The 27288-nt window shown below is 37.1% G+C and overlaps 1 protein-coding gene across 1 annotated transcript in view; it reads right to left on the reverse strand.

Annotated features, from left to right (window-relative positions):
• The window catches only part of LOC140488188 (ABC transporter B family member 1-like), a 191611-nt gene continuing 164323 nt past the window's right edge, over positions 1–27288 (reverse strand). Inside the window, exons 19-20 of the mRNA XM_072588074.1 lie at positions 20640–20762; positions 1–1802 (exon numbers count right to left, since the gene is read on the reverse strand). Of these exons, the coding sequence (XP_072444175.1) occupies positions 1590–1802; positions 20640–20762 (336 nt within the window). The 3' untranslated portion in view covers positions 1–1589. The remainder of the gene's footprint in view (positions 1803–20639; positions 20763–27288) is intronic.

Consider the following 27288-nt stretch of genomic DNA (forward strand, 5'->3'; position numbering starts at 1 on the left):
TTTCATATATTAGTGAAAATTTATTATAATATATTCTTCAATATCACACATTTATGGTTACTCATTTACCAACTTCATTTGCTAAAATTTAAAACTAGCACCATACCAACACAGATTTGCATTTTATATATAAAGTGCATATCATATAATCTCACACAATACTCACTATTTAACTTTTAAAATGTTTTCTTGATCTAAATATTAATTAAGATTATATCAGACACTCATCATGATGTGAGGTTCGTCCCCAACTCTGAGAAAGCATTGGAAACAGACAATTCATACTATATAATCAGCAAGAAAATTCAATACAGAGGAGTGCAACTTGGTTAAGATAATTTAGTGCTAAATGATCAGTTAGTTTAGATATCATAACACATTACAAATTATTTCTACAATTTTTTCCAATATCCAAATTAAAATTTATAATTTATTAAAAACTACTACTTCTAGGTTTTAATGTATTTTGCTAAATAGTTGGACCCAATTGTTTAAGTAATTCAAACAACTTTTCACTAGAAAGACTAACAGTACCACATAAGCACAGCTCAACTATAATAAAATGAGGGATAACTCAGTGAACCTATCAACTGAGTCGCTAAACTGTACAGATCAGGTCAATTGATTCTTGGTTATGTACTGACTTGATCGATCTCTGATGCCATAGTGATAAGGGCACTACAATGAATCTTAGATTAGGGACAATTGCTAGTGATGAGGGGTCTGCTCTTTAATCATTATATAGTGATCTGTGTTGGAATTATGGACAGCATCAGTTCATCTGTGATAATTGAGTAGGCTGCTGACAATCATCATAAACGCACATGTCCATAGTGCCAAATGGTGGCTGAAGCCCGTAGATTGGTACTGAGTAGGGTGCAATAACTGAGAAAGAGAAAACAAATCCCAAAATCTAGATAGTTTCAATATCTCTTTAGGTGCTTTACACTAATTCTTAATTTCTTTCAAAACAAGTTTTGTTTCAAAAAATGTACAATTACAATTTATAGCAATTGCTTGCAAGCTCAACGTAGACAGTGAGCTTCACTACAACTGCACAACTACCTTGTGATTTGCAGCACTACTTTACACCCATCTCTATCAAGATTATGTTTGGATAATGATATCAAATGTAGTGATCAGTTCAGACATGTAACACCCCTAAATTAGAGCAAACAAGAAAGCAACTTACATTCAGTCATTCAATGTAAATTGGATTTCCACATAAGAATAATTCAGGTTTCCCATTTTATTCTAAGACACATTGCATGAGGTGGCTGACAACAAGAGTTTACGTATGGGAGACAGAAATACTTTTCAGTGCAGCATTATTGCAAATGTGGTTTGAAACTGATTTAGTCCAGATAGCTAGCAGCCAACAAACTCCATGGCAAGCCTCCATGTTTCAGATTTAAGATGGAAATTAATAACTGAATGCATGTAAAATTACAATCAAGCAATTTACAAATGGTCAAGGGAAGCTTAGTTACAAACAATACTTGTCACATGAATTTCATTTGTTTATTATTCACTAAATGACATTTTTGACAACTTCCCTGCATGTCCAACACAATTCATCCCACTCCTCATTAGCAGCTGTGGGGCTCCAGTATTCTCTCGGGGATTGTGGTGTCTCTTGTCTGCGTACCATTCAAAGAGACACTTTCCTGGAAATCACCTCCAAACTCTATTGAGCCTGCGGTCAGTTGATGAAACACTAATTTCTTGTAGATTCCTCCCTTCTCTAAAAGGCTGTTATGGGTACCACATTCCACTATCCTTCCATGGTCAACAACAATCACCTTAGTAAAGAAAAACATGGCAAGTAAAAATTATTTGTGTAAACTCTTCATACTTTTGATTATGAACACATTATTTTTGAAAACAAATCTGTGATACAAAAATTACTTCAAAGTTTCAGTAAAACCATCTGTCATTACGTAGGATCAACCTTTTTGGTTAGTCTTGTTTTTGTTTAATATCAGGCACAATTTATGCCAACAGTTGGAAGAATATGTAGTGTATTTATGCTTACTGATTTAATAAAAAAAGATGTTCACTGCATAAGAAAGATATTACAGCTGGCATCAAACACTCTATTGCATGTGTCTCTAATTTATCACATATAGCTTATTCTATCAATCTATTTTCTCAAGGAGGAGCATGAGGGATAATAGATAAAAAATAGTAGAACTCCCATTTCCTTCTGCTGAACATATGCAGAACAACCTAGACAACAAAAGGATGAGGCTGTTTTTGATATTAATATTTCCCACTGAGTACCGTTATTTTGCACAGGGTCTGTTTGTAAATCACTTCCATCATATATTGCACTTGTTCAACTAACTTATCTTTGTTAAAGGGCCTAAAATATTAAATAAACTCCATATTCTACTTTATTCAAATACTGGAAGGAACTTAAGGCCAACTTTGTCATCCAACTCAGGAACATTTCAAATCGGTTTGTAATGGATTGTTTCTGTGTCTACTCCTGTGATAGAAAAAGGTCAGCACTTCAGGGCAACAAAATCATGCTTTGCTAGTTAGGTTCAGCAGCCAGAAAACTATACAAACAACAGAGATCTACATAAAAGCAGTAACAATACAGCATACTGTATATCTCAACAACAAGGGTGCATACATGAGGATCAGTGGTCAGCACAACATCGTGGGCTGAAGGGCCTGTTCTGTGCTGTACTGTTCTATGTTCTATGTACTTCAAGGAGAGAAAGAGAGAGAAAAAAAACCACTCCTATCAATGCACAAGAAACTGGAATGGGCAATTTTGCAAATCTGGCCCAAAGTATTTCTCTCAAGCTCCTGTGCTAGATATAATGAAAGGCCTACTTTCAATACAAACCTTTTCTCTTCTTTCATTTCTAAATTCCCTCACATCTTCCTCAAGTTATTCTTGTATGCTTATTTTATCAGAACTTCGGACTGTTCTCTTTTTCTAATAACTACCAATACTTATGTAGGATATGCTTCCTTCATCTTCAATGAGAATTAAAACTTCAAAATTCGACTTATCAAACCTTTCCCATGACCTTTAAATGGCAAAATATCCTTATTTCCCACGCCTTTGCTGCTTCTTGCTGTGTATAAGCTACAAAACAAATTCATACTTGATATCACCTAATCAATAGCTCCCAGTTACATCAATAGCTCCTGATTTACCTCACCATTATTCTTCTTCCTTTTCTTCATGGTGTCCTGCACTATGGGCCTTAACTCGAGTTGGGCATTGCAATAAAAACCAATTAAGATGGGACAGTTACGAAGAGATTGGGCAGGGCAAGAGATGGAGAATTCTCATGTTTTCATACCTATTAAAGAAGAATAAACTTAACAATTTTTAGATTTAGATTCCCTACAGCAAGGAAACAGGCCCTTCAGTCCAACAAGTCCACACCGACCCTCCAAAGAGCAACCCACCCTAACTAGTGCACCTATCACTACGGGCAATTTAGCATGGCCAATTCACCTAACCTGCACATCTTTGGACTGCTTGCAGTAAATGACTGCAAGTGCTGGTAACTTTCAATTCACTTCCTCATAGGCCATAATTTGGAAGCCTGATTCTGAAGGACTATTGCTATGGAAAATGGAAAAGTCACATTGTTACAACACTGAATGTTACGATGAGGTTGTAATTGCGAAAAATTGTTTCACAGATGGTGGAGCAAGCTTTGACCTTCATTGGAGGTCTTATACTTAACTTTGAGTGACTTTTGAGGGAAAACAATATTTTCTCTTTTCTCTTTCCATAGTCACCAAACTGATGACGGGGTTCCAGTTCCTTAACTGCAAGTTCCTCAGACTTGGCTATTCATCAGACACGGCTATTCAGGAGATACACTAGCTATGGAAATACACAAGTGCTGATGCATGAAATGCAGTTCCAACAGGACTTAATAAATAGTTATCAGGGTAGCAGCAAAATTGGCTAATATAGCCCTTCTTTATCAAGAGATATGGAATCTTACTGTCAATATGATTGCCACAGTGGGTGAAATCAGATAATTTTTAACAAGTTCATTCACAGGATGAAATCATTGCTGCCTAGGCCACCATTTATGCTCATGCCTAACCGCACAAATGGCAGTTAAGAGTGACCCACATTGCTGTGTGCCTGGAGTCACGTGTAGGCCAAACCAGGTAAGGATGGCAAGTTTCCTTGCCTATAGGAAATTAGTGAACTAGATGCGTTTTTCGAACAATCAATAATGGATTCATGGTCACTGTTTAGACCCTTAATTCCAAATATAATTCAAAAGATGGAAGAGATTTTGCTTTTCAGATTAATGATCTTCATTTAGAAGACATCTGAAATGAATAAATATTAAGGAGCATAAAGAAAACGAGTTCAATTTCTCAAAGTCAATTATTGTGTTTTCGAACCAAGCTTTTAATTAGCCTGGAAAACGAGGTCATTTCCAGAAAGAGATCAAGAGCTTGCTTTAAGATCAACAACTTGAATAAAGAGGACTCTTGGAATAATGTAAAGATCCTTGGCATTCAGAAAGGAGGAGAAGCAGAACGTGTTCAACATGTTTCATTTCACAATAAGTATCCCATTCTTGCTACCTTTGCATACAGCTTTTCTCCAAAGATGGTATTTATTATGAAATAGGCTCACCACATCACATCAGTAAATTTCAGAGCTATGAGGAAAAAAATTCTAACTACCAGGATTGTAATGTGTATATTTGAGATAGGAATTGATGAAGGTTTTGATGAACAATCTCTCCAATTGGAGGTGCACAAGTACAGAATCATAAAAAAGAAACTCGAAAGCAGTGAACTTAAAGCAGATCAATACAATGGTAAGGACTAAATGAGAACAGATGGACAAAGTAAAGTTGACAATTGTTAGTAAGCTTCTAACAGAAGTCCAGATAATTGTCTGAAAAAAGCTTGTGCAGTACAAAGTGTAATATTTCACTCATACATTCGAAACTGGGGCTGGATCATAACTTTTGCCATATTTGTGAAGTATAGGGCTACCAGAATGAACCAGTACTCAAGGTGATCTTGTTTTGTACTAGTTTTGCACTCACAGCATCATAGTTGAAACTCATTTTAAAAAATGTAATATTGATAAGAAATCTAGCAGCACACTTTCAGTTTCTATTAATCAAAGTATCCTTTTAGCTTATCGCAATCAAGAGAGATGTGCAAATGAAGTATGAAAGCATTGTATGCAGGCATTTTAGTACAGTCAAATAAAAATTCACTACATCTAAACTTCTAAAGGATGTCAAATTAAAGCTATTGCTACATGGGGGCGGCATGGTGGCACAGTGGTTAGCACTGCTGCCTCACAGCGCCAGAGATCCGGGTTCAATTCCCGACTCAGGCGACTGACTGTGTGGAGTTTGCACATTCTCCCCATGTTTGCGTGGGTTTCCTCCGGATGCTCCGGTTTCCTCCCACAGTCCAAAGATGTGCACGTCAGGTGAATTGGCCATGCGAAATTGCCCGTAGTGTTAGGTAAAGGGGTAAATGAACGGGAATGGGTGGGTTACGCTTCAGCGGGTCGGTGTGGACTTGTTGGGCCGAAGGGCCTGTTTCCACACTAAGTAATCTAATCTAATCTAATTTTTCAGGTACAAGATAGCAGATATTAAAATGCTGATCTAAGTTAAAATTAAAGCTCTAAACAAGCCTGCAGGATATTAGTGTGCCAGGGAATGTTATTGACCAAATACTTAGGAGGTTGAAGAAGTGAATCGGCTTCTTTTCACTCTATGCCTGGGGAAAGAGACAGTATCTGATGGCTGACAAAAGTAGAATGGACGAAAGGTGTGAGAGTGAGGTTTTACTTAAATAGAATGCAGAGTGCGTGGAAACAGGCCATTTAGTCCATCGAGTCCACACTAACCCTCTGAACAGCATCCCATTCAACTCACCTCTTTGGCCTATTCCTGTAACCCTGCATTTCCATGACTAATCCACCTGGACACTATGAGCAATTTAGCATGGTTAATCCACTAGCCTGCTCATCTGGGGAATATGGGAGGAAACTGGAGCACCCAGAAGAAACCCATGCAGACATGGGGAGATCATGTAAACACCACACAGTCATCTGAGGCTGGAATTGAGCCTGGATGCCTGGCACTGAGAGGCAGCAATGAGCCACTGTGCCGCTCTCAAGGTTATTCAGAAAAATTTGTGATTACACTCTTTAATCAGATATAAACAGTGAGAGTTCACTTTGCCAACAGTCTGGTGTTGCTGCTAATATCATCCAATTTACATCATTTAGGGTGGAAGTTAATAAAGAAGCATTGATGTCTCCCAGTATAGTAGTAGAATATCCCTTCATATCAAAGTAGTATTCATCTTGGTACAGTACATCTTTGGCCATTGGTGGGGAGTGTGTAGTGACATGATAGTTTAAATTCTTAAAACAAGTATGCACATATGTAGACACAGTCATTTCAGAAAAAAAAACATTCTTTCTCACCATAGAACTTTACCACTTGTTAGGGAAAACTTCAGACAGATGCATCTTGAAGAATCACTGGAGCGTTTCCATTCATAAGAATTGAAACACTTCTCACAGCTCAGTGTGGTAAGGCCTATTACATTTAGTTGTCATGTCTGCCTTTAGTACTCGTACTATTGAGTTAAACTACAAGTAGGAGTAGAACTGCTGTTTAATGTTCCACTGGAAACCACCAGGATGTGTGGAGTTGCCACCATTCTCTAAAGCAGCACTACTTTTACAATCAAAACTCGCTACCAACACTGATGCTGTCGATAGCAAACCCATAGTAAAACAGCCTTAAGAGCATGATTAATAGCTGATTGAACTCAGATGGTTATTTCACACTCAGGAACAGTATTATAAAATGTATTCCCTAAAATGGTTTAACACTTAACTTTCCAGTTCAGAATCGACAAGTCTGAGCAAGAACACCAAGGATAGCCAATTACTACCTTTACCGTTTTCTCGGCTGCTGTGCCAGCTGGATTTAAAGCTGCAAAGGACCAGAAACTGAAGAAAATGTTTCTTAAGAGGAGCTATAAATGCCAAATATTAATAAATTTCATTTTGCACTGGAGAATTGAGAAGAGCAGACTGTGGTCTCAATTTTCCATTGATCGACTTCTCCTCAAACTCCAGTATAGAAGGGCCCAAAGCCATCCATTATTTAAGCAGCAGATACATGGTTTAAAGGTTGTTACATAATTACAGGGCTCAGATGTCATTTATGACTTCCTGTAAAATCTTCCTGATTATGTCATTCTTCTAACATTCCCAGGTATTAGACTAACTTATAGAAATGTGCTCACATAGACACACAAGTTCTAAAAATACTGAATTAAGTTTAAAGGCAGTTGGAAGTTCTTGTTTTTATGTTGAAATTGGTCTCACAGTGCTGTCGTATTCAACAGTAAACTATGAGGTGACAGACATGAACCTCAAGGGCCCCATTAGTTGCCAGGATTTATAAAACATGCTGTTAGCTTGGAGACTTATTTTAAACACTAATGCAGGCATCTGCTTCTACTAAGTAAAGAAATTAAACTTCACAGTTCAATTATTGCCAACAAAAGTTTTAACTTTCACACCTTTCAGTTTTGTGTAGCAGTTAAAAACGTGGTTCTAGCTATCTTACTTCCAGACTTCTATAGCACATTGAAACAGATATATAATACCAGTCATCTTCTTTCCATTTTTGTGCATATATTTATGATTTCTGGGATGTCCATCAGAATTTTTCTTCTTTGATCAGTTTGATTTTTGAAAACTGATACAGTTCAGTAAAAAGTTCAGAAACTGAGCCACAATTACAATAGCTCCAAATAATTAACAGGAATTCTTTCAGGTGGACTTTTCAGTGCTTATTAGTGCTGCATATTTTCAAAATAGGAAATTTAACAATTTTGGGATTACAGCTTTACAATCTGGCAGCTGGCATTACAGATTTACTTAAAACAGTCAAAATTGCACTCAAGTTAAATTGTTGGGAGTTCTCACATTAGAGTTTATCTTGTTTTTCTTAAACGTATTAGTAACTTTGAACTCTAGCAAATAAAATTCAACGAGGAGAAAGTGAGGACTGCAGATGCTGGTGATCAGAGCTGAAACATGTGTTGCTGGAAAAGCGCAGCAGGTCAGGCAGCATCCAAGGAGCAGGAGAATTGACGTTTCGGACATAAGCCCTTCTTCAGGAATCAAATAAAATTCAAGGTAGCATTATTATCATTCAATTCCTATCAGCACAGACGAGTTAGCTTTAATTCTTCTCTCAGCCAAATGTTCAGAAGAAACTTGCCTAGTACAATGCTTCCAATTTGGATCAATTCATGTGCTTTTAATAGCATTTAGTCAGCAGTAATAATTGGACACTGGAACATTTTACTGAGTACTAGTTATGTTAAAAAGAATTGCTTGTTGGCAGCAAAACAATCATAAGCTGACCAAAATTGTATGAAATCAAGAGCTTGATTACAGAACATTAGTCAGTATTACTCTAAGTTTAATGCCTTTTTAAAATTACATTGTTCTAACACTTTAATTATGGAGTGGACTGCTTTAAAGACACAACCTGGAATACTCATGGCTTTAAAATGTCAAAGATGTGCGAGAGACAAAGAATAGGGAAATCACATGGTTTGTGAAATATCCAAATTTTTCAACTGACATCCTGTAAAGAATGAATAAAAAGTTTTCATTTATATAGCATACTTCACTACTTTAGATTATTGCAATTTTTTCATAGCTACAAAGAGATTTTGATGTAGTATAGTTACTGATTCAATGTCCAGAATGGTGGCAGAAAATTTAAATTTAATAACATCTCACCAACAGCAATGCAATTATTTAAAAATAATCTGCTTTTGGTGATCATGGCAAATGAACAAACGCTGACCAGGATATTGTGTGAACTCTCTCTTCACCCCTTTTAATGTTGCCATGGGATCTTTATTGTTCACTTTAAAGATCAGAAGGTGCTTTGAGTAAATGTCTCATCCAAATTACAAATATTGTGCTTGACAAATCTTCAGAGGGTAGTTCAGATCATGTTCATTTTCTGAAACAATGGGGTGGCTAAGAGGAGACTGGTCTTGAGTTTGATCCAAATCTGCTAAAACATTTGTTAAATCATGTAATCCTTACTTATTCTGGAATTTTGGGGGGAAAAAATGCAGTATTGCCAGCATGAATCTAAATTCTCACCAACACCTTTTTACGGAAAATGCCACACTATGCTTATTAGCGTGTAGCTTGGCATAATTTCTGTACAGTTTTGCTTTGAGGAAGTTTAATTAGGAATTGCATGGCCCAGCTCTTAAAGTACCGAGGAACAGGAAATAGTACGATAGTAATCATTTCCAGCAACTCAGGCAGTGGTTTCAGTATGTTTGGCAGTGCTCAATTTGACTTGGGTTATTTTAACAAAGAAAGGATAAACTAAATAGTAGCTTTGACTCCCACTAGATGGTAAGTAAAGTTAAACTGGCAGACATTATACATTTACTTCACATTTCATTTGATCTTCCTTTACATATGCTGGATCATTTTGATTTAAATTTCATAGGGATACTGATGCTCAACAATTAGGTATTCAGTCTTTTTTTGCTGGATTTACCATGAGCAAGTCGTATTTTTTTAAAACAATACCTTTCTAGGCTTAAAACATAGGCATGCTTTCAAATAAGAAGAATTTCTGTAGATGTACAAATGTTGAACTTTGTATAGTTCTACATGAAATATGGAATTGGAATATTGTTGAAACTGTAGTAGATTCAGACGTTTTTCTTAAATCACTAAAGAATAATTCAGATTCTCAAAAGGTCACATACTTTGAATTAAATAATGTAATTATCCATGCTCCAATTTTCATGATATGACAAATTTTAGATTTCTAAATTAACTCTTGCCCCTCAGTGAAACATTAGAAACTCATTAAAATGATTTCCATCTTAATCTTCAGGCAGCGTCACTTATCTCTGATTTAAGGAGTATTGCTAATCGCTTCATTTGAGTCTACTTATCTCCAAATAGTCTGCATTTACTAACGATGGAGAAATCTTCTATCAACTCTCCAAGAACCAGCTTTGACTGGATATCATTGACTGAATTTTCTCATTCAAGTCATAGGTCTGACATTCAGATGATTTCCAATCGTAGGCCCAGATGCATCTGATAGAACAGCATCTGTAAACTTTCCAGAGGGAAATAATTAAAAAGGGTCTGCCATCCAAGTAGACACACCAGGCATCCTGAAAATGTGGAAGGTCAAACAGAGCATCTGAAGTGAAGGACAGCTAGCAAACCCACTGGCAAAACTATGTACAGCTGTCATGACTGGTGAAGGAGACAACAACACACAGTGGAGGTATCATAGGTTGATAGGACTGGCAGCAATGCCTGCAGATGTCTTGAGGATAGCCATAGTGTCCTTTAAACCACTGCACATGTGCTCTAACTTCCCACTCTATTCTCACCTCCTAAGAGTAAACAAGCTACAGACACATCAGTTCAATCCAGTTTCACAGCCTTTCAAAAATATATACTAATTCCCTCCATAATAATGCAACTGGTTTCTTGTTGTGGAGGCATAGATTACAGTCAACATTCTGAAGCTGGCTCTGGGAAAAGTGCCAGGTGGTGAGAACATGTGGATCCATTATTTTGACATTTTTCTAGTTATCCCCAATTTACAGCAATTCAGTGAATTTGTTTCTCCAAATGAGACTTCCTCCCCATGCTAAACCGATTACATGTTTCTATCTTTCTATAGTTTTGTACTTCTAAAAGAAGCCCTTTCAGCATATTTGTTCACCTCCTGCAAGTACACCTCTTCTACGAACATAGGAACTAGAATAGGCTAATTTAGTAGAATTGTAGCTGATCAAATATTGAATGTCTTTTACTCCCTCCATCCCATAACTCAGTAGGATACCGGTAATTAGAAATCTAATCTGTCTGTTAAATGTACTCAAAAGACTGAATCTCCAAAGGTTTCTTCGTTAGACAATTCCAAAAAGTTCACAATCCTCTAAGCAAAATAATTTATCTTCATCTCCGAACCAAATGGCAACCCCACATTTTTAAATTCTGACCCCTGGTTTTAGACTCTCCAACCAGGGAATCTTATCTACATCTAACCTTACAAATATTTTGGAGATTTCAAGGTGATCACCTCTCGTCCTTTGAAACTCGAGTGAATACAGGCCCAGTGTGCCCAAAATCTCTTCATAAGATTGTTCTGCCATTCCAGATACAAATGTAGTGAACCTTTGTTGAATAGCCTCTCTGGTAATCATTTCTTCTGAGATAAAGAGATCCAATCTGCACTCAAGTGCAATCTAATAGAGCTCCTACACAACTGAATCAAGGCTTTACTACTCTTTTCCTGAAAACCTAATATTCCATTAGCTATCTAATAGCTTGCTGAACCTGCAGATTAGCTTTAGTAACTTATAACTAAGGACACCTAGATCCCTTTTTACAGCTACACTTTCCAAACTCTTATTATTTAAGAAATACATTGCAACCTCACATTTTCCATATTATATTCCAATTATCATATTCATTGGCCATTCAATAAACCTGTCCAAATCTTCCTGAAGCCACTTTTCATATTCCCCATGACACATATTTCCATTTAGCTTTGTATCATCTGCAAATATGGAAATAAGACATCTCAGCACAACTTCCAAATCATTGATATATAACATGAACAGCAGAGGCCCAAGTACAGATCCTTGTGGTACCCCATTAGCCGTACCCTGCAACGTGACAGTGACCTATTTAATCCAGACACTTCTTTTTTCTCCCTGTTAGGGGGTCATTAATCCATGCCAAGACATGACCTATTTTCCCATGTGCATTACCTTTCTAACCAGACTTCTGGTCAAAGAATCAAAGAATTTCTGAAAATCTAAGTTAACTACATCCATGAGCTCACCTTTATCCATTTTGTTAGTAACATCTTCAAAAAAAAACTCCAACAGTTTATCAATCATGAGTTCCCATGCAGAAATGCATGCTGATAGGCCTAAATGGACCAATATCAAAACAGTTGTTTATTTATCTCATCCTTTATAGCATTTTCCTTACTACTGATGTAAGGCTAACAGGTCTGTAGTTCCCAGTTTTCTCTCATGCTGCCTTAAATTGTGGGGTGACATCTGCTATCTTCCAACTCAGAGAAATCGTTCAAGAAATGGGGGGGAAATTAGGTTCCAAGCAATCGATCGTGAAGGGACTCTTTAGTCAGGCACACAGACAGACGTTCCTAACTTTCCAAACATAGACTGGACTGCCATAGTGTTAAAGGGGAATTTGTTAAGTATATACAGGAACATTTTCTTATTCAATATGTGGATGTACCTCTAGAGAAAGAAGAAAACTTGATCTTTTCTTGGGAAATAAGGCAGGCCAAGTGATTGAGGTGTCAGTGGGGGAGCACTTTGGGACCAGTGATGTTGATTCTATTAGTTTTAAAATAGGTATGAAAAAGGATACACTTGATCTAAAAGTTAAAGTTTAAATTGGAGAAGGCCAAATTTGACAGTATTAGGCAAGAACATTCAAAAATTGATTTGGACTGGCTATTCACAGGTAAAGGGATGATTGGAAAGTGGGAGGCCTTCAAAAATGAGATTGAGTGTTCAGAAACAATATGTTCCTATTAGTGTGAAGGACAAGATTGGCACGTGTAGGGAATACTGGTGACTAGAAAATGGAGGCAAAAAATAGAGGAGCCATAGCATTAGGTATAGACAGCTGGGATCATATGAATCTCCAGAGAAGTATAAAGTGCAATAGGAGGGAAATCAGGAGGGCAAAAAAGGGGACATGGGATTGCTTTGGCCAACAGGGTTAAGGAAAATTTAAAGAGATTCTACAAATACATTAAGTGCAAAAGAGTAACTCGGGCGATAATAAGTCCCCTTAAAAGGCCAACAAAGCCATCCGAGTGTGGAACAGTAGCAGGAGAATCAACATTTTGGGAATCCTGATGAAAGGCTTATGCCCGAAACATCAATTCTCCTGCTCCTCCAATGTGGCCTAACTTGCTGTGCTTTTCCAGCACCACACTCTCAACTCTGATCTCCAGGATCTGCAGTATTCACTTTCTGCTATATCTTGAAAACTGTCTATATTACAGAAGTAATGGTGCTGGATGTCTTAAAAGGCATAGAAGTAGATAAATCCCTGGGACCTGATCAGTCATATCCTAGAACTTGGTGGAAGCTAGGGAAGTAATTTCTGGTTGATCACTGGTAGCCATGGGTGAGGTGCAGAAGACTGGAGGTTGATTAACGTGGTATTATTATTTAAGAAAGGTGGTAAGAAAAAGCCAGGGAACTATAGACCACAATCCTGAAGTCCGCAGTGGCTGTTATTGGAAGGAATTCTGAGGGACAGGATTTACATGTATTGGGGAAGGCAAGGACTGATTAGGGATAGTCAACATGGCTTTGTGCACAGGAAATTGTGACTCACTAACTTGATTTGAGTTTTTGAAGAAGTGACAAAGAAGATTGAAGGCGGCAGAATGGTAGATATTGACCAAATGTACTTCAGTAAGGTGTTTGAGAAGGCTCTGCGTGGTAGATTGGTTAAGAGGAGATCTGGGGGAACTAGCCAATTGGACACAAAATTGGTTTAAAGGGAGACAACAGAGGATGGTGATGAAGGGTTGACTTTCAGACTGGATTCTTGTGACCAGTGGTGTGCCACAAGAATCAGTGCAGGGCATATTGCTTTTCATCATTTATGTGAATGATTTGGATGCAAATATAGGAGGAATGGTTAGTAAGTTTGTAAATGACACCAAAATTAGTGGTGTAGTGGACAGTAATGATTACTTCAGAGTACAATAGGACCTTGATCAGCTGGGCCAATGGCCTGAGTAGTAGCAGATGGAATTTAATTTAGAAAAATGTGATGTATTACATTTTGGTAAGGCAAATCAGGGCACAACTTATACACTTGGTGAGGTCCCGGTGAGTGTAGCTGAACAAAGATATCTAGGGGTGCAGGTGTATTGTTCTTTGAAAATGGAATCACAGGTAGACAGAATGGTGAAGGTGGTGTTTGGCACACTTGCTTTCATTGAGTATAGAAGTTGAGAAGTCATGTTGCAGCTGTACAGGACACCTTTAGAATACCTGTTCTAGGAAAGATGTTGTTAAACTTGGGTCCAGCAAAGATTTAGAAGAGTGTTTCCCAGATTGGAAGGTTTGAGCAAAGGGTTTTTTTTCCCCCTCTGGAGCATCAGAAGGTGAGGGGTGACCTTATAGAGGTTTAGAAAATCATGAGGGGCATAGACAGGGTGAACAGCCAAGGTCTTTTTCACCAGGTAGGAGAGTCCAAAACTAGAGAGCACAGGTTTAAGGCAAGAGAGGAAGATTTAAAAGGCACCTGATTGACAACTTTTTCACGGAGATGGTGGTGTGTGTATGGATCAGACTGCTAGAGGAAGTGGAGGAGATGGGCAGAAATACAACTTAAAAAGGAGTCTGGATAGAAAGAATTTATAAGGATATGGGCTACATGCTGACAAATGGGACTAAACCACTTTAGGATATATGGCCAGCATGGATGAGTTGGACGAAGGGTCTGTTTCCGTGCTGTTCAACTCTATGACTCTAATTTACTGAACTTTGCAAGATAATCACAATGCACCAACTATCTAACGCTGCTTCTTTCAACACTCTGCAATGAAGATCATCAAGTCCTAGCGATTTATTATCTTTCAGTCCCATTAATTTCTCCTGTACAAATTTCTTACCAATGCTAATTTTCTTCAACTTCTCGAAATCTCCAAATTGAATACCTAAATCAAGGAACTTTGTTATCTTGCTCAATGAAAATATATTTAAAATGATCATTTAGCTTCTCTGCCATTTCTCCACTCACCACTATCAAGTCTGCTGACGCTATCATTAATGGACATTCATTTATTTTAACCAAACAGTTCCTTTTTACATACATCTAGAAGCTGTAACAGTCTGCTTTTATGTTCTTTGTTAGATTGTATTCATATTCTATTCTCTTTATCAGCTTTTTGGTCTTCCTTTGTTGTATTCAACAGCCTTCCTTACTCAAAAATCCTCAGAACTTTTGCTATTTCCAGCAACTTTGTTAGCATTTTCTTTTAAACTTACACAATCTTAAACTTCCCTTCTTAGGCATGGTTGATTGACCTTAGGGTTTTGGACCTTGCAGGCTTTAAAGTAGCTACTTTAAACACTACTCATTGTGTATGTACAGTTATGCCCTTTAATGTATTTTCACAATCCACCTCAGCTAATTTGTGCCTCATTCAAATTTAAGACATTGGCTTCAGAATGAACTGCATTTTCAATATCATAAAACATTATCATTTTGTGGTTACTCATCCCTAAAGATTATTTCAACTAGATTGTTAATTAGCCCTTTTTAATTATATTTGATTTAAAATAGCACATCCTCCATTGGCTTAACATACTGCTCCAGAAAACCATCCCTAACACACTTTCAGAAACTTGTCCTCCATACTTTGTGCTCAGTTGGTTTTACTCAGTCTATATGCAGATTGCTGGTATCTATAATGACCATGTTACCCATGCTATATACTTTTGTCTTCTCCAGATTAATATGGATGCTCCACATTACCACAATTATTTGGTGGCCTACCAATAACTTCAACCAACCTCTGCTGTCCCTTGCTGTTTGTCAGCTCCAACACAAACAGATTCCACAGATTGTTCTTCCAATCTGAGATATTCTCCTTCTCATGCATCAATCCCATTTCGTAGCATCAGCACAACTCCAACTTATTTTCCTTCTTGTTACCATGCAACATTCTTCTGTAATGGTAGTTAGACCATATTCATATCCCTGTGCCTTTAGATCATCTACCCTGTTGCAATTACTGCATGCGTTCAGGGCAAGTTTCCCTTGAAGTGTTAACATCATTCTGCATTCAAAACATCCTCAATGCTGGGCTGAATTCCCTAGAGTTGCCTCAGCAGCTTTTCTAATTTGTGTCATTAAGGCTTTTTTTTTCCTTCCAATATGGGTTACCCTGAGGTTCCAATCTTCCTGAAAAGTTGGTTTAATCCCACCCCAACAGCTTTAGCAAATCTCCCTGCAAGGATATCAATCCCAGCCTTGGTAAGGTGTAACCCATCCAGTATGTACAGGTCCCATCTTCCCCAGAAATCTGAAACCCTCCCTCCAGTTCCCCAGCCTTTTATTCAAATCATTCGATCCTTCTGCTCTTACACTCACCAGCACATGGCACTGGGAGTAATCCTGAGATCATTGTTCTCGAAGTCCTACTTTTAATTTCCATCTTAACATCCTAAAATCTGCCATCAGGGCCCCATACCTCTTCCTAACCATCTGTTGGTACCAATGCAAACCACAACTTCTGATTGATAGCTCCTCCATCAAAAGGATATTTGGCATCTGCTCAGTGATATCCTTGACCCTGGCACAAGGAAGGCAACACACTATCCTGGAGTCATATTTACCACTACTGGAAAGTGTCTGATCCCTTGTCTATAACTCCTGTACTTCCATGCTTCTTCCTCTTCCCTTCTGTAGCTCAATCACCTCTGGTGCCATGGACTTGGCTCTTGTGCACTCTAGAGGTACCATTGCTTTCCAGCAGTTTTTAAAATGGAATAACAATTAACAAGCACAGTAGACTCAGGGAAATCCTGCACTACCTACCTGGTTTTCTTAGACTGCCTGGTACTCACCTATTCACCCTCTGCCTGTATGCTTCTAATCTGCACTGTGTCTACCTCCCTATAGGTGCTATCCATGTAAGCCTCTGTCTTGCAGATGCACGACAGTGATTATAACCGCTGCCCGAGTACTAAAACTCAGTTCAGGGCTTGTACAATCAGTATCTTTTGCCTGCTTTCATATTACAGTCCCTAGCACATTTTTTTTAAAAAAAAGAGCCAAATATTCTGCCTTTAAGCAATCTTCGAGGCAATGATCCAGCAGTTCTAAAGAAATATTTTTGCATATTGGCTCTAAATCTAAAGTGAAAGCTAAACAAATTCTCTGGATATGGGCATTGGTAACTAGACGAGTAGTTATAATCCATCCCTACTTCACTTCAAAGAGAATGTGAGTCACCTCAGAGTTGTACAGCATGGAAACAGGCCCTTTGGCCCAACCAGTCCATGCCAACCATGTTCCCAACTAAAGTAGTCCCACCATCTGCAATTGGCCCATATCCCTCCAAACCTTTCCTGTTCATGCACTTATCGAAATGTCTCTTAAATGTTGTAACTGGAATTGCATTCACCACTTCCTCTAGCAGTTTGTTCCACACACGAACCACTCTCCACGTAAATAAGATGTCCCTCGTGTCTTTTTTAAATATTTGTCTTCGCACCTTAAAAATATGCCACCTGGTTGTGAACTCCCCCACCCTAGGAAAAAGACCCTTGCCATTCACTTTATCTATGCCCCTTATAAATCTCAAAAAGGTCACCCCATAAACCTCTAATGCTCCAGCGAGAGACGTCCCAAGCTTTCCGGTCTATTTTTATACCTCAAACCCTCTATTCCTGGCAACATCACTTCTTAGATTATTGCAGTTTATACAGTGACAGTACTCCAGAATAGGTAGTGAATTCCAGGATTTTGATTTAGCAATTTAAAAATTAAATATGTACAAGTCTGAACAGTATATGACCATGCTGTCATACACTTAAAGCATTTTTCTTTATAAAGGACTTATATTTAAATAGTCACATATAAAGTAATAAGCATTGCAAGGCAATTCACCAGAGTGATCTAACAAAATGTGACACAGGATGAGAAAGAGATATTAGGACAGATATCAAAGTGTCAAAGGTGAGTCTTCAAAGTCATCTTAAAGGCAGGACCAAAGGTAGAAAAGAAGGAATATTTCAAGTTTAGGGCCGAGGCATCGGAAAACAAATTTACCAATAGTGGAACATAGAAAATGCCAGAACTGGAGAAGCAGAAGGACTTGAGTGTTATAGATTGCTACACAGATTGGAACAGTTTGGCAAAACAGGAGCTTAAAAACAAAGATGAGATTTTAAAGAAAGTACGCTCAAAGTAGTCAGAGAACAGAAGGGTAAATGAGTCTTGTTGCATGTTAGGACATCAACAGCATGGTACTGGGTGAAGTGAAATTTGTGGAAGATGCAATGGAACAGGATATCTAGGAAATGATTAGGGGAGGTAGGGAAGAGGGTTTCCATAGATGAGATGGAAACATATAACATTAGAGTAGAATTAAGTAGCCCAAGTAATGCTTGTAAAAGTCTCAGGTCTGGGACATTCAAATTAAGCAGCGTTTGATGCTATGTTTAAAGTCACCATCCTAGAGCAACGAAGAAAGAATTCACCATAGTTCTCACTCTTGATTACTGTCAAGTGGATCCTACTTGGACGTACAAGTCTAGAGGTGAAGATAGCAATGAACCTAAAGGAACATACCCAAGCAAACAGCCAATGGTGTTTGGGGCTGGAAACAACATTGCTCCAAAATGGAATATAATGTGATAGGATAAAAGAAAGCCTGATTGGTCTAGTTGCAGCTATACCATTCACGATCAAGTGGTATGGTGCTGAAACTGCAAAATGTTGCATGAGTCATAATGCCTTGGAAATACAATAATTACTAGTAGGCATTTTCCGAAGAGTTACTTGAATTTTTTCAGTGGAATTCCTCTTTGAAATCAAAGTTGATAACACGTAGCATTGAAGAGAAGCACCTCTCCCACTTCAAGGCACCTTTTTAATCACATGACCAATGTAAGAAATTGTCCATTTCTTTTAATAGCGAACACTGTGAAGTTCTCCTTCAATATAACTGAAGGCTCAATCAATATAAACTCTTCAAAGTGAAAGATTTAATGGTTCAAGGGTGTTTTGATCTAAGCATCATCTGTTATTTCCTCCCAGAGAGATGATATTTCACGTCTGCCTCCAACAGAAGTGTCTAGATCTTAGGATGAGGGCATAAGCAGATCCAAGACCTTGATTTCAATATACAGAGCAGACAGCTGCTGGTAAACTCTTCTCATGATGACCCTGGAGGCTGAATATTTAATATTCAGCAAGAAAGACTCTTACTTAAAAGGACTATTCTGTATGAGAATCATGAGTTGGTCTTGGAAAATATATTGAAAGATGGGCAAATGATTGCAAAACAGATGTCCATGTATACTTCTTGCAATTAAAAGATTACAAAAGATTGCACTAAATTTTAAGGACACCCCCAACCCCCATGATAGAATCATGAAGGTATACATTTACCATGATAAAGAGTAACTTGGCCACACTCTAGGGAATGAAATCAAGAGGATCCCTGCAGAGTGCATATGCTTTCTATCATATTCGTCAGTTTGTTTAGTCTGTTTCAAGATTAATTTTGTTTATTAAAAAAGAAATAATGCTTGCCAAGTTTCTATTGTGCTTTTAAAAAAAGGTACAGAAAAGAATCTGCTGTGCCAGCATCGAAACCATTCTTTTATTTGGCGATACAAATGATTATCCACAAAATGAATGTAGAATTCTGAGTTTCAGCTTGCTTTCTTTACCTGAATACACTGTTCCCAAAATAACAAAATAGTTTTGCAGTGGAAGAGGGCAGGCAGATATCAGAGAATATTTAATGTGGAGTAATTTGAAGTAGGGAGGAGGAATCCGACCACAAATATTAATTGGTAAAACTGGAAAAGGTGTAGAGCAACCAAAAGATTTGGGAGTTCAGATACCACAAAATCTTGAAAAGTGGATGGACAAATAGTTAAACCTCTATTTTGAAAATTTATATTTTAGAAAACAGAAAAGATAGGAAAAGAACGTGCAGATAAGCTGCACTTAGATGATTCAGGTACAAAACACTATTATTATAATAGATAAGAGAAAATGCAGCATAGTTGCAAATTCTTATAACAAAGAAGATTAACAGAGAGCCTGACAGAGGTAATCAAAATAACAGCCATTTTAGAGATGTATTTTTTAAAGTGACTGAATAACAAAGGTTAAAATCATATAACCTAACTTTTGAAAGAACTATAGTCTCAATCTTCTGCTCGTTCCCCATGGTTCTCTAATTTATTCCTTCTTCAAGTTGATATTGAATTCCCTTATGAAACTTAATGCTGCATCAGCGCCCTTCACTCTTTCAGTGGTGCACTTCAGATTGCAACAAGTTGCTAAGTAAAAAAGACTTCTCTTCATCTCACCCAGATTCTCTAGATCTTAAATTTAAAAAAGCGCTGTTTTCTTAGGAAATGAAATAATCTACTGAAACTGGAAGCAGAATCCTTATGTCTACAAAAGTTGATATATATTTAAAAAGAAAATGAGTAGGTGAACTGAACTGAGCAAATAGCTTTTTCAGAAAGTTGGCACAAATTCAACTGGCCAAAAAGGTCTGCTGCATTGTAAAATTTCTGAATACAGCATCTTGAGCAGCTTCACCATTCTTTTTTGAAAGTCAGTTAATATTTTAGATTCTCATTTATATGACATGAAAGCCATATTTAATTTCTCAATTAATTCACAACCGAAAGATGGTCTCTTAGAGTGCAGTAATCGACAGGACTACAGAGTTTTTGAAAAAGAATAGATCTCCCCTCACCCCTAAAACTAAAATAGTTTCTCAACTTACCTTAGAGGCATTTCTTACAGTTGAAAGCCTGTGTGCAATTACCAAAACCGTTCTCTCTTGCATAACCCGATCAATGGCCTCTTGTACGAGGTGCTCACTTTCTGCATCCAATGCACTTGTAGCCTGGTAAACCAGAAAAATGTGAGAGAGAGAATCTGGCATGTTTTCATAATCCACTCAACATTCAATCAAATCATTTCAATGTCCACCACAGTATTATGGGACTTCGTAAATGCATAAGATTATCAGGGTTAATGTAAACCAGAATTAAATGGAGCACTTAAGCCTGAGTTATATTATGTCCATTATCTATAGCAGCAGGAAACAACTGTTATTTCGCTTTAGGGCAATAAATAATAGCCAGTCAGAACTGTATTGTGTGGTTTCTTCCCCCCCACAAAACCTTGCCATGATTGCAAACACAATTGCATTCTTGACAAAAATCCACAGTAGAAGATTTCTAGCCACTGTATATAATAACATCTTTGTAGATTTGTTTAGTATGTAATTACAATACCATTGCATATTACAACCAAAACAATTCTTGCAACTTGCATATATTTTGTTTCCTTTAAAGACAAAATAAACCCCATTAATTTGAACTGTTCATATTTGATCTGTTCATATTTGATCCATTATATTAAAAGTATTCAGAACCGAAAGGTCTTCAAGGGAATATCATTTACTGGAATGGGAGAGGGGATGCAAAAAGGGGACGCAAAAAGGGGACAATTAATACTTCAAATCTAGAAATTCATATGATAATATGCTTTACATAACATTTGGGTAAATAGGAGATATGAACTGTGAATACACAAAGATAAATCCTGCAGACACAAGCGCACAGTGGAGCACTCAGTTGGAATGCAGGTTGGAGAGAGAACTACAAATGCTGCTGCACTCATTTTCTAACAGATAAAAAAAAATTCAAAGCAACACCCCAACAAGGAACTAAACCAGAAATACCAAGCATATTCTTGAACCATTATCTGAGAAATCTATCTGATTTAGGGATAAATTATTTACACTAAGAGTAAAACCGACAATTTGGGAACAAATTTTTACCTAAGTTGTTAGTTTACAGACTTGAATTTTTTGATCATACTAACATGCATAAGCATCAAACCTAAATCTTCCAGGCAACAGTGCAATCAAGTGTTCTGGAATGGATTTGAGAAAAGATTTACAAAAATAATTTCATGTATTCAAGAGTGGTGACCTGGTGCGGCTGTAAAATAACTAAAAATACTTTCATGACAAGAGGTAAGCGTTTTTAATCAATAGGTAGTCTACCATTTGTGAGTAACCTTAGTTTAAATAACTGAAAATGACAAACACTGTATTGTATCATTTACCAATTTCTTTGGTGCTGTCAATTTGAGGAAATTACATGCTTAATCTCTTTTTTTTCCCCAAGAAGTTGCTTATTAGTACCCATGAAATAAACTGTTTTAAACGTCTACCCAAAGGTCTGCAAACCACCAATAAGCATACATAGTGACAATTCAATTTGGGGATATGACTAGTCATATGAGTGAGGCTGGTTTCCTGTGCAATTTTTCTTTAAAAATAGCAAAAACATTGGTGGGAACCTGATTTCCTTTGGATATTATTTGCTCCAGGAAAATCTTAAACTTTAGAATTGGTTTGACCAATTTTGGGTGAATTGTATCAAGTAAATACTTGAAGCTTTTTAAAAATCTTTATGAAAGGACAATCATCTCTAGCTTGCAATTCATGATCAATAGCTTCAGCAGTAAGTTAGTGGATGCCTCAATAACAACTAACTTCAATGCATTATATCAGCTATCGATGCTTTGTTTTGATACTGGTTTTGATAAATGAAGTGTTACATGGTTGAAGTTGAACCAGTGCCCTTTCCTTTTGAAAGAATGTTACCTAAATCTGTGAAGCAATGGCCAGATATCCAGTGTGAACTTTCATACAAGACACTTGACAGCTGGAACTTAGTTTTTATGATGGATTTGAAAGAGAAGAAAGGTGAAGTGAATTTAAATCTGACTAAAAGGCTCAATGTAAAAATAAGGTTCAGAAATTCATTCTGCAGGAGACTATCCTTATCGAACAGCAATTAGCAATTATAAAAATGTCAAGTTGATAGATTAGTGGGTGATCCTCAGTACTTGCATTGATTTGCACAACTGGAGTCAAATTGAGGAACCAATTAACTGTCCAAAATTGACCAGTTTTAAATTCTTAATTCTATTTTTAGGATCTATTGTCAGTATTATCTCCAGTTCCCAACACTAGCTCTTACTGATCAGCAGAATAGCAAACAAGCAGTTCATTTAATATTTTAACCTTCAATCTATGCAAACTAAACCAAAAAAATGCTTTTTTAAGAGGCTTATTCTGATACAAAAACAACTTTGAAATTTGGATTATATAGGTATATTGAAATAAAACAAATCCTACACCTTTCCAAGTTGAGCACACGCATTCCCATCTTTTCCAAAATCTAATAAGCGACTGGAAATGTATCAATTTTGCAATGCATGGTAAAAACAAAATGCAGTAGTGTTTATGCAGATGAGACCTTTGAATCTAGACTTTGTATCCATGTAAGTATCCACAATACAAGCTAAGAATTAATATCACCACTGGCCAACCCTCAGCATCTTACGTTAGCCTTTAGCACAAGAGTACAGTAGTAGTGAAGTCTTGTTTTAATTATATTGGAGCTTTCTCACCTGGAAATCTGTGCTTAGGTTTGGTCTCATCACCTCAGGAAGGATATTACTGCCATACAGGGAGTGCAGCAAATGTTCATCAGACTTGTTCTGAGGATAGTGGACTGTCCTATGGAAAGAGATTCCACAGACTTGGCCTGTATGGTTGAGAGATTTAAAAAATGGGAAGTAATCTCACTGAAACTTAGCAATTACATAAGGGATAGACAGGCTAGATGCAGGTAAGAAGTTTCCCCTAATTAGGGAATCTAGAACTGAGGGAACATTTTAAAAATAAAGTGGTTGTCATCTAGGTCCAAGATGAAGAGAATTTGCTTTTACTCAGTGTACCTTCAAAATTCTTTACCACCAGAGGGCTGGGAGATTCTTGCTGATGTACTGGGCAAAAGGCGTTGAAATGTTCAATTACTCAATTGTTGAATGGCAGGGCAGGCTCAATAGACTGCACCTGTTCATATCTTATCTCTCACATTCACTTCTGTTGAGGAATCTTCCCTTTCAATTTGCTATGAAATAGCAATATTTTACATGTAGAGGCACAGTAGAGCCCACTAAAGAACACATAATTCTGGAGTTGATGTGTAATGAGGCAGATTTGATTATGGAGGTTAAGTTCAAGAAACCCTGAAGGGGCAGTGGCCATAACAGGATAGAACTCACCCTGCAGTTTGAAAGGGAGAAAGTGGAATCAGATATAACAATATTACAATAGAGTAAAGGTAACTGCAAAGACATGAGGAAGTTGCTTGCCAGAGTTGACTGAAAGGGAAGCCTAATAGACAAGACAAAGTAGCAACAATGGCAGGTGTTTTGGGGGGTAATTTAGATGGTAAAGCAAAAGTTCATCCCAAGGAAGAAACATACCGAGGGGAGGATGGGGTAATTCAGACCCTGAAATATGTCATATTAGTTAACAATATCATGGTTAAACCGTGACCTCAATGTTGACTGTTTTTTCTTCTCTGGAGGTCCCTAAAACACCTTTTACAACAAAAAGAAAAACAATTCTCTGTCTTGAAAAATTCAAATGATCTGGTACTTAATCTTTAGAAAGAACAGTAACCAGATTTTCACTGTCTTTTCTAAGGAAAAATGGTTCCTTATTTTACTCTTTACTGACCTAGCTCTAACTTTGTTATGTCCCTTCAGATTGAGCAACATTTGCAAACCAATACCTACACTTTTTTCATTGCAATATGATGACACCCACACCCTCGCTAATGAGCTGTGCTCTGAGATGATCAGAGTTTCCTAAACACTTTGGCATCAGCCCAAGAAAATCATAACCTTGCCACCCACTAGATTGATTGCTATCCAATTACTATCCAGTCCTATTAATGTGAAGTATTTTTGAGCTAAAAAAGTTCAAATCATCCAACAATAAAGTTCAGGTTAATGCACTGAAGAAAAACAGCAGACAGATGCTCTCAAGAACAATACAAATGCATGAAAAATTATGCATCTCCAAATTGACAAGAATTGGCCATACATGTGAAATGAATCAAATTTCTGACTTGGTTGATAGACAAGACATTTTGTACAAATTATTTTTGAATGATAAACTTCTCTACGGTGCATTTTCAGTTTTCCTACTGCTATTCACATCTTTGATGATCCTTATTACTGACTGTTGCCTGGTAATGCCCATCATACATCGATTTGAGTTTGGTAGGTTTCCTAAGGTTGCTCCCCCTTACTTTGCAGGTGATGACATGCTGAGTTGCAGAACCATTGCAGAGTCCTTTTTGTAACTCATGAAACCTCTTAGTAACCTCGTCTTCATGTGAGCCTAAAAAGTATTGTGGATTTGGCAATTATAACTATAACTGCTGCTGTCTCTGGCAAAAAGAAATCACCCAATTTTAAGGGATATCATTGGACACAAATCTGAAATGGTCATTTGACCTTACTACTTTTCCTAGCTGAGTGATATGGAGATAAGTAGTGTCCCATTGATGTCAAGGTCAGGATCAGTTACAAAACTTTAGATCAAACTATCAAACCTTCAGTTCTATAGTCATGATTTGGAGATGCCGGTGTTGGACTGGGGTGTAGAAAGTTAAAAATCACACAACACTAGGTTATAGTCCAACAGGTTTAATTGGAAACACTAGCATTTGGAGCGCCGCTCCTTCATCAGGTGAAAGCTAGTGCTTCCAATTAAATCTGTTGGACTAATACCTGGTGTTATGTGATTTTTAACTCAGTTCTATAGAACTTAGTATTATGCTAACTGGTGTAATTCCAAACTAAGCTAATGGCAGAATTTATGAAATACTGTAAGCAACACTTTGTACATAGATAATACATACATGGATGCAAAATATCTTTTCTGAATCTATCTTTGGGTAACTGAGTAATTAATCCCAATTAAGTGTGGCTATTCCAAAATTAAACTAGTAGCTGCAAACATGAAAGTTCAAGTTGTCTTTATCCAGTGTCCAGCTTCAGCCTGTCACGGCCCAATTTGTTCGATGTTACAGCAACAATGTAAATTGCTAGCTCAGCTGATTGTGTGTGTAATATACTGTCTCAGCTACACATTACCCAGACAGCTCCTTTACAGTACTGTTTACTTATGGGTGAGATTTTATTCAGAGCTGAAAACAAGATGTTCAGGAAAAAAAGTCCTAATTGTATTTTTCAAAACAAGTTACATTCTGAACAAGCTTGCATAAAGTTAGAATTTCTCTTTTCCATAACATTCTGATTCAACTTGGAGTTATTTTCCAACTTTGGCTTTTATTGCCATACACACTAAAACCAATTTCGAAAACATGGTCACCAATTCAAAATTTATTGAATTTTAACTGAATTGCAGAATATTTTAACTGATTTGATCAATAACTGAAGTGAAGACCATGTTATAATAAATAATTTACACATCCCATTTGTACAGTTGGAGATCGAGTTTTATAATAGTTTTAGGATAGTTTGGATTCCATTTAAATAGTAGTATTGGCTTCGTAATTTTTTAAACATGTAAAATCATGGAATGCAACTTAAGTCAGATTTTTTTAAAAATACAGGCCAATTTATAAAATAAATCATACACAGGAAACAAGCTGCACATTTCTACCCAACAAAAAAACTTTCATTAATTAGCTATTCAACAATAACGCCCTTGAGCATACACCAGCATGCTGTAAAGGATGTGAGTGGATGTATATATTGTAATAAAATATGGAAAAATATCAAACCAACCTCTCAGAATCAGAATCTTAGCATGTTACACTGTGATCCCCACCATGTAATACAAGTGTTCACTTTTTTATACCTCATAATTTAAGAGCACATGGAAATATAAACAGATATCTACTATCAAAATCCATCACCAAACTTATTTCTTCATGTACTACCATTACATTTTTACTGCTGATATAATGAGACCAAACATAAAACAGGCAATGACATCAGTGAAAAGAAGTGTTCTCGAGGTGGTGGGCAGTTAATGAGGGAAATGCACAGCTGCTCTGTTAGCATCTGAAGGACAGAAATGAATGAATATTTTGAAAGTTAATACCATCAGATGTTAACTGGCCAGCAAATTTTATACATATCGTAGCTTCTTTTCAATTTCTGAAACAGACTTAACATTTACTACAGCTTACACCCTCAACAATTTTATAGCCTCAACAATGCTGTTTTACCTATTTTTCTCGTCGACCCATTCAATGATGTTATTACACACCACTGGAATAGGTGGGACGTGAACCCGTTCCTCCTGGTCAAGAGGTAGGGATACTACCACTGAGCCACAAGAGTGCAGCATTCAAGTAATTTGCAACACATGGAAGCAATTTTAAAGATTAAATTAATGACTGTAGAGAATTCTCAAAGCAGTTTCCATGAAACAATTCCTTCAAAATCAGTAAAAATGATTACACAATGTCTGTCCACCTTAGAATGCATTAAATGGCGAATCACTAATTTCGAAC

Source organism: Chiloscyllium punctatum, chromosome 17 (genome assembly GCF_047496795.1).
Source record: "Chiloscyllium punctatum isolate Juve2018m chromosome 17, sChiPun1.3, whole genome shotgun sequence".
NCBI classification, from domain to species: domain Eukaryota; kingdom Metazoa; phylum Chordata; class Chondrichthyes; order Orectolobiformes; family Hemiscylliidae; genus Chiloscyllium; species Chiloscyllium punctatum.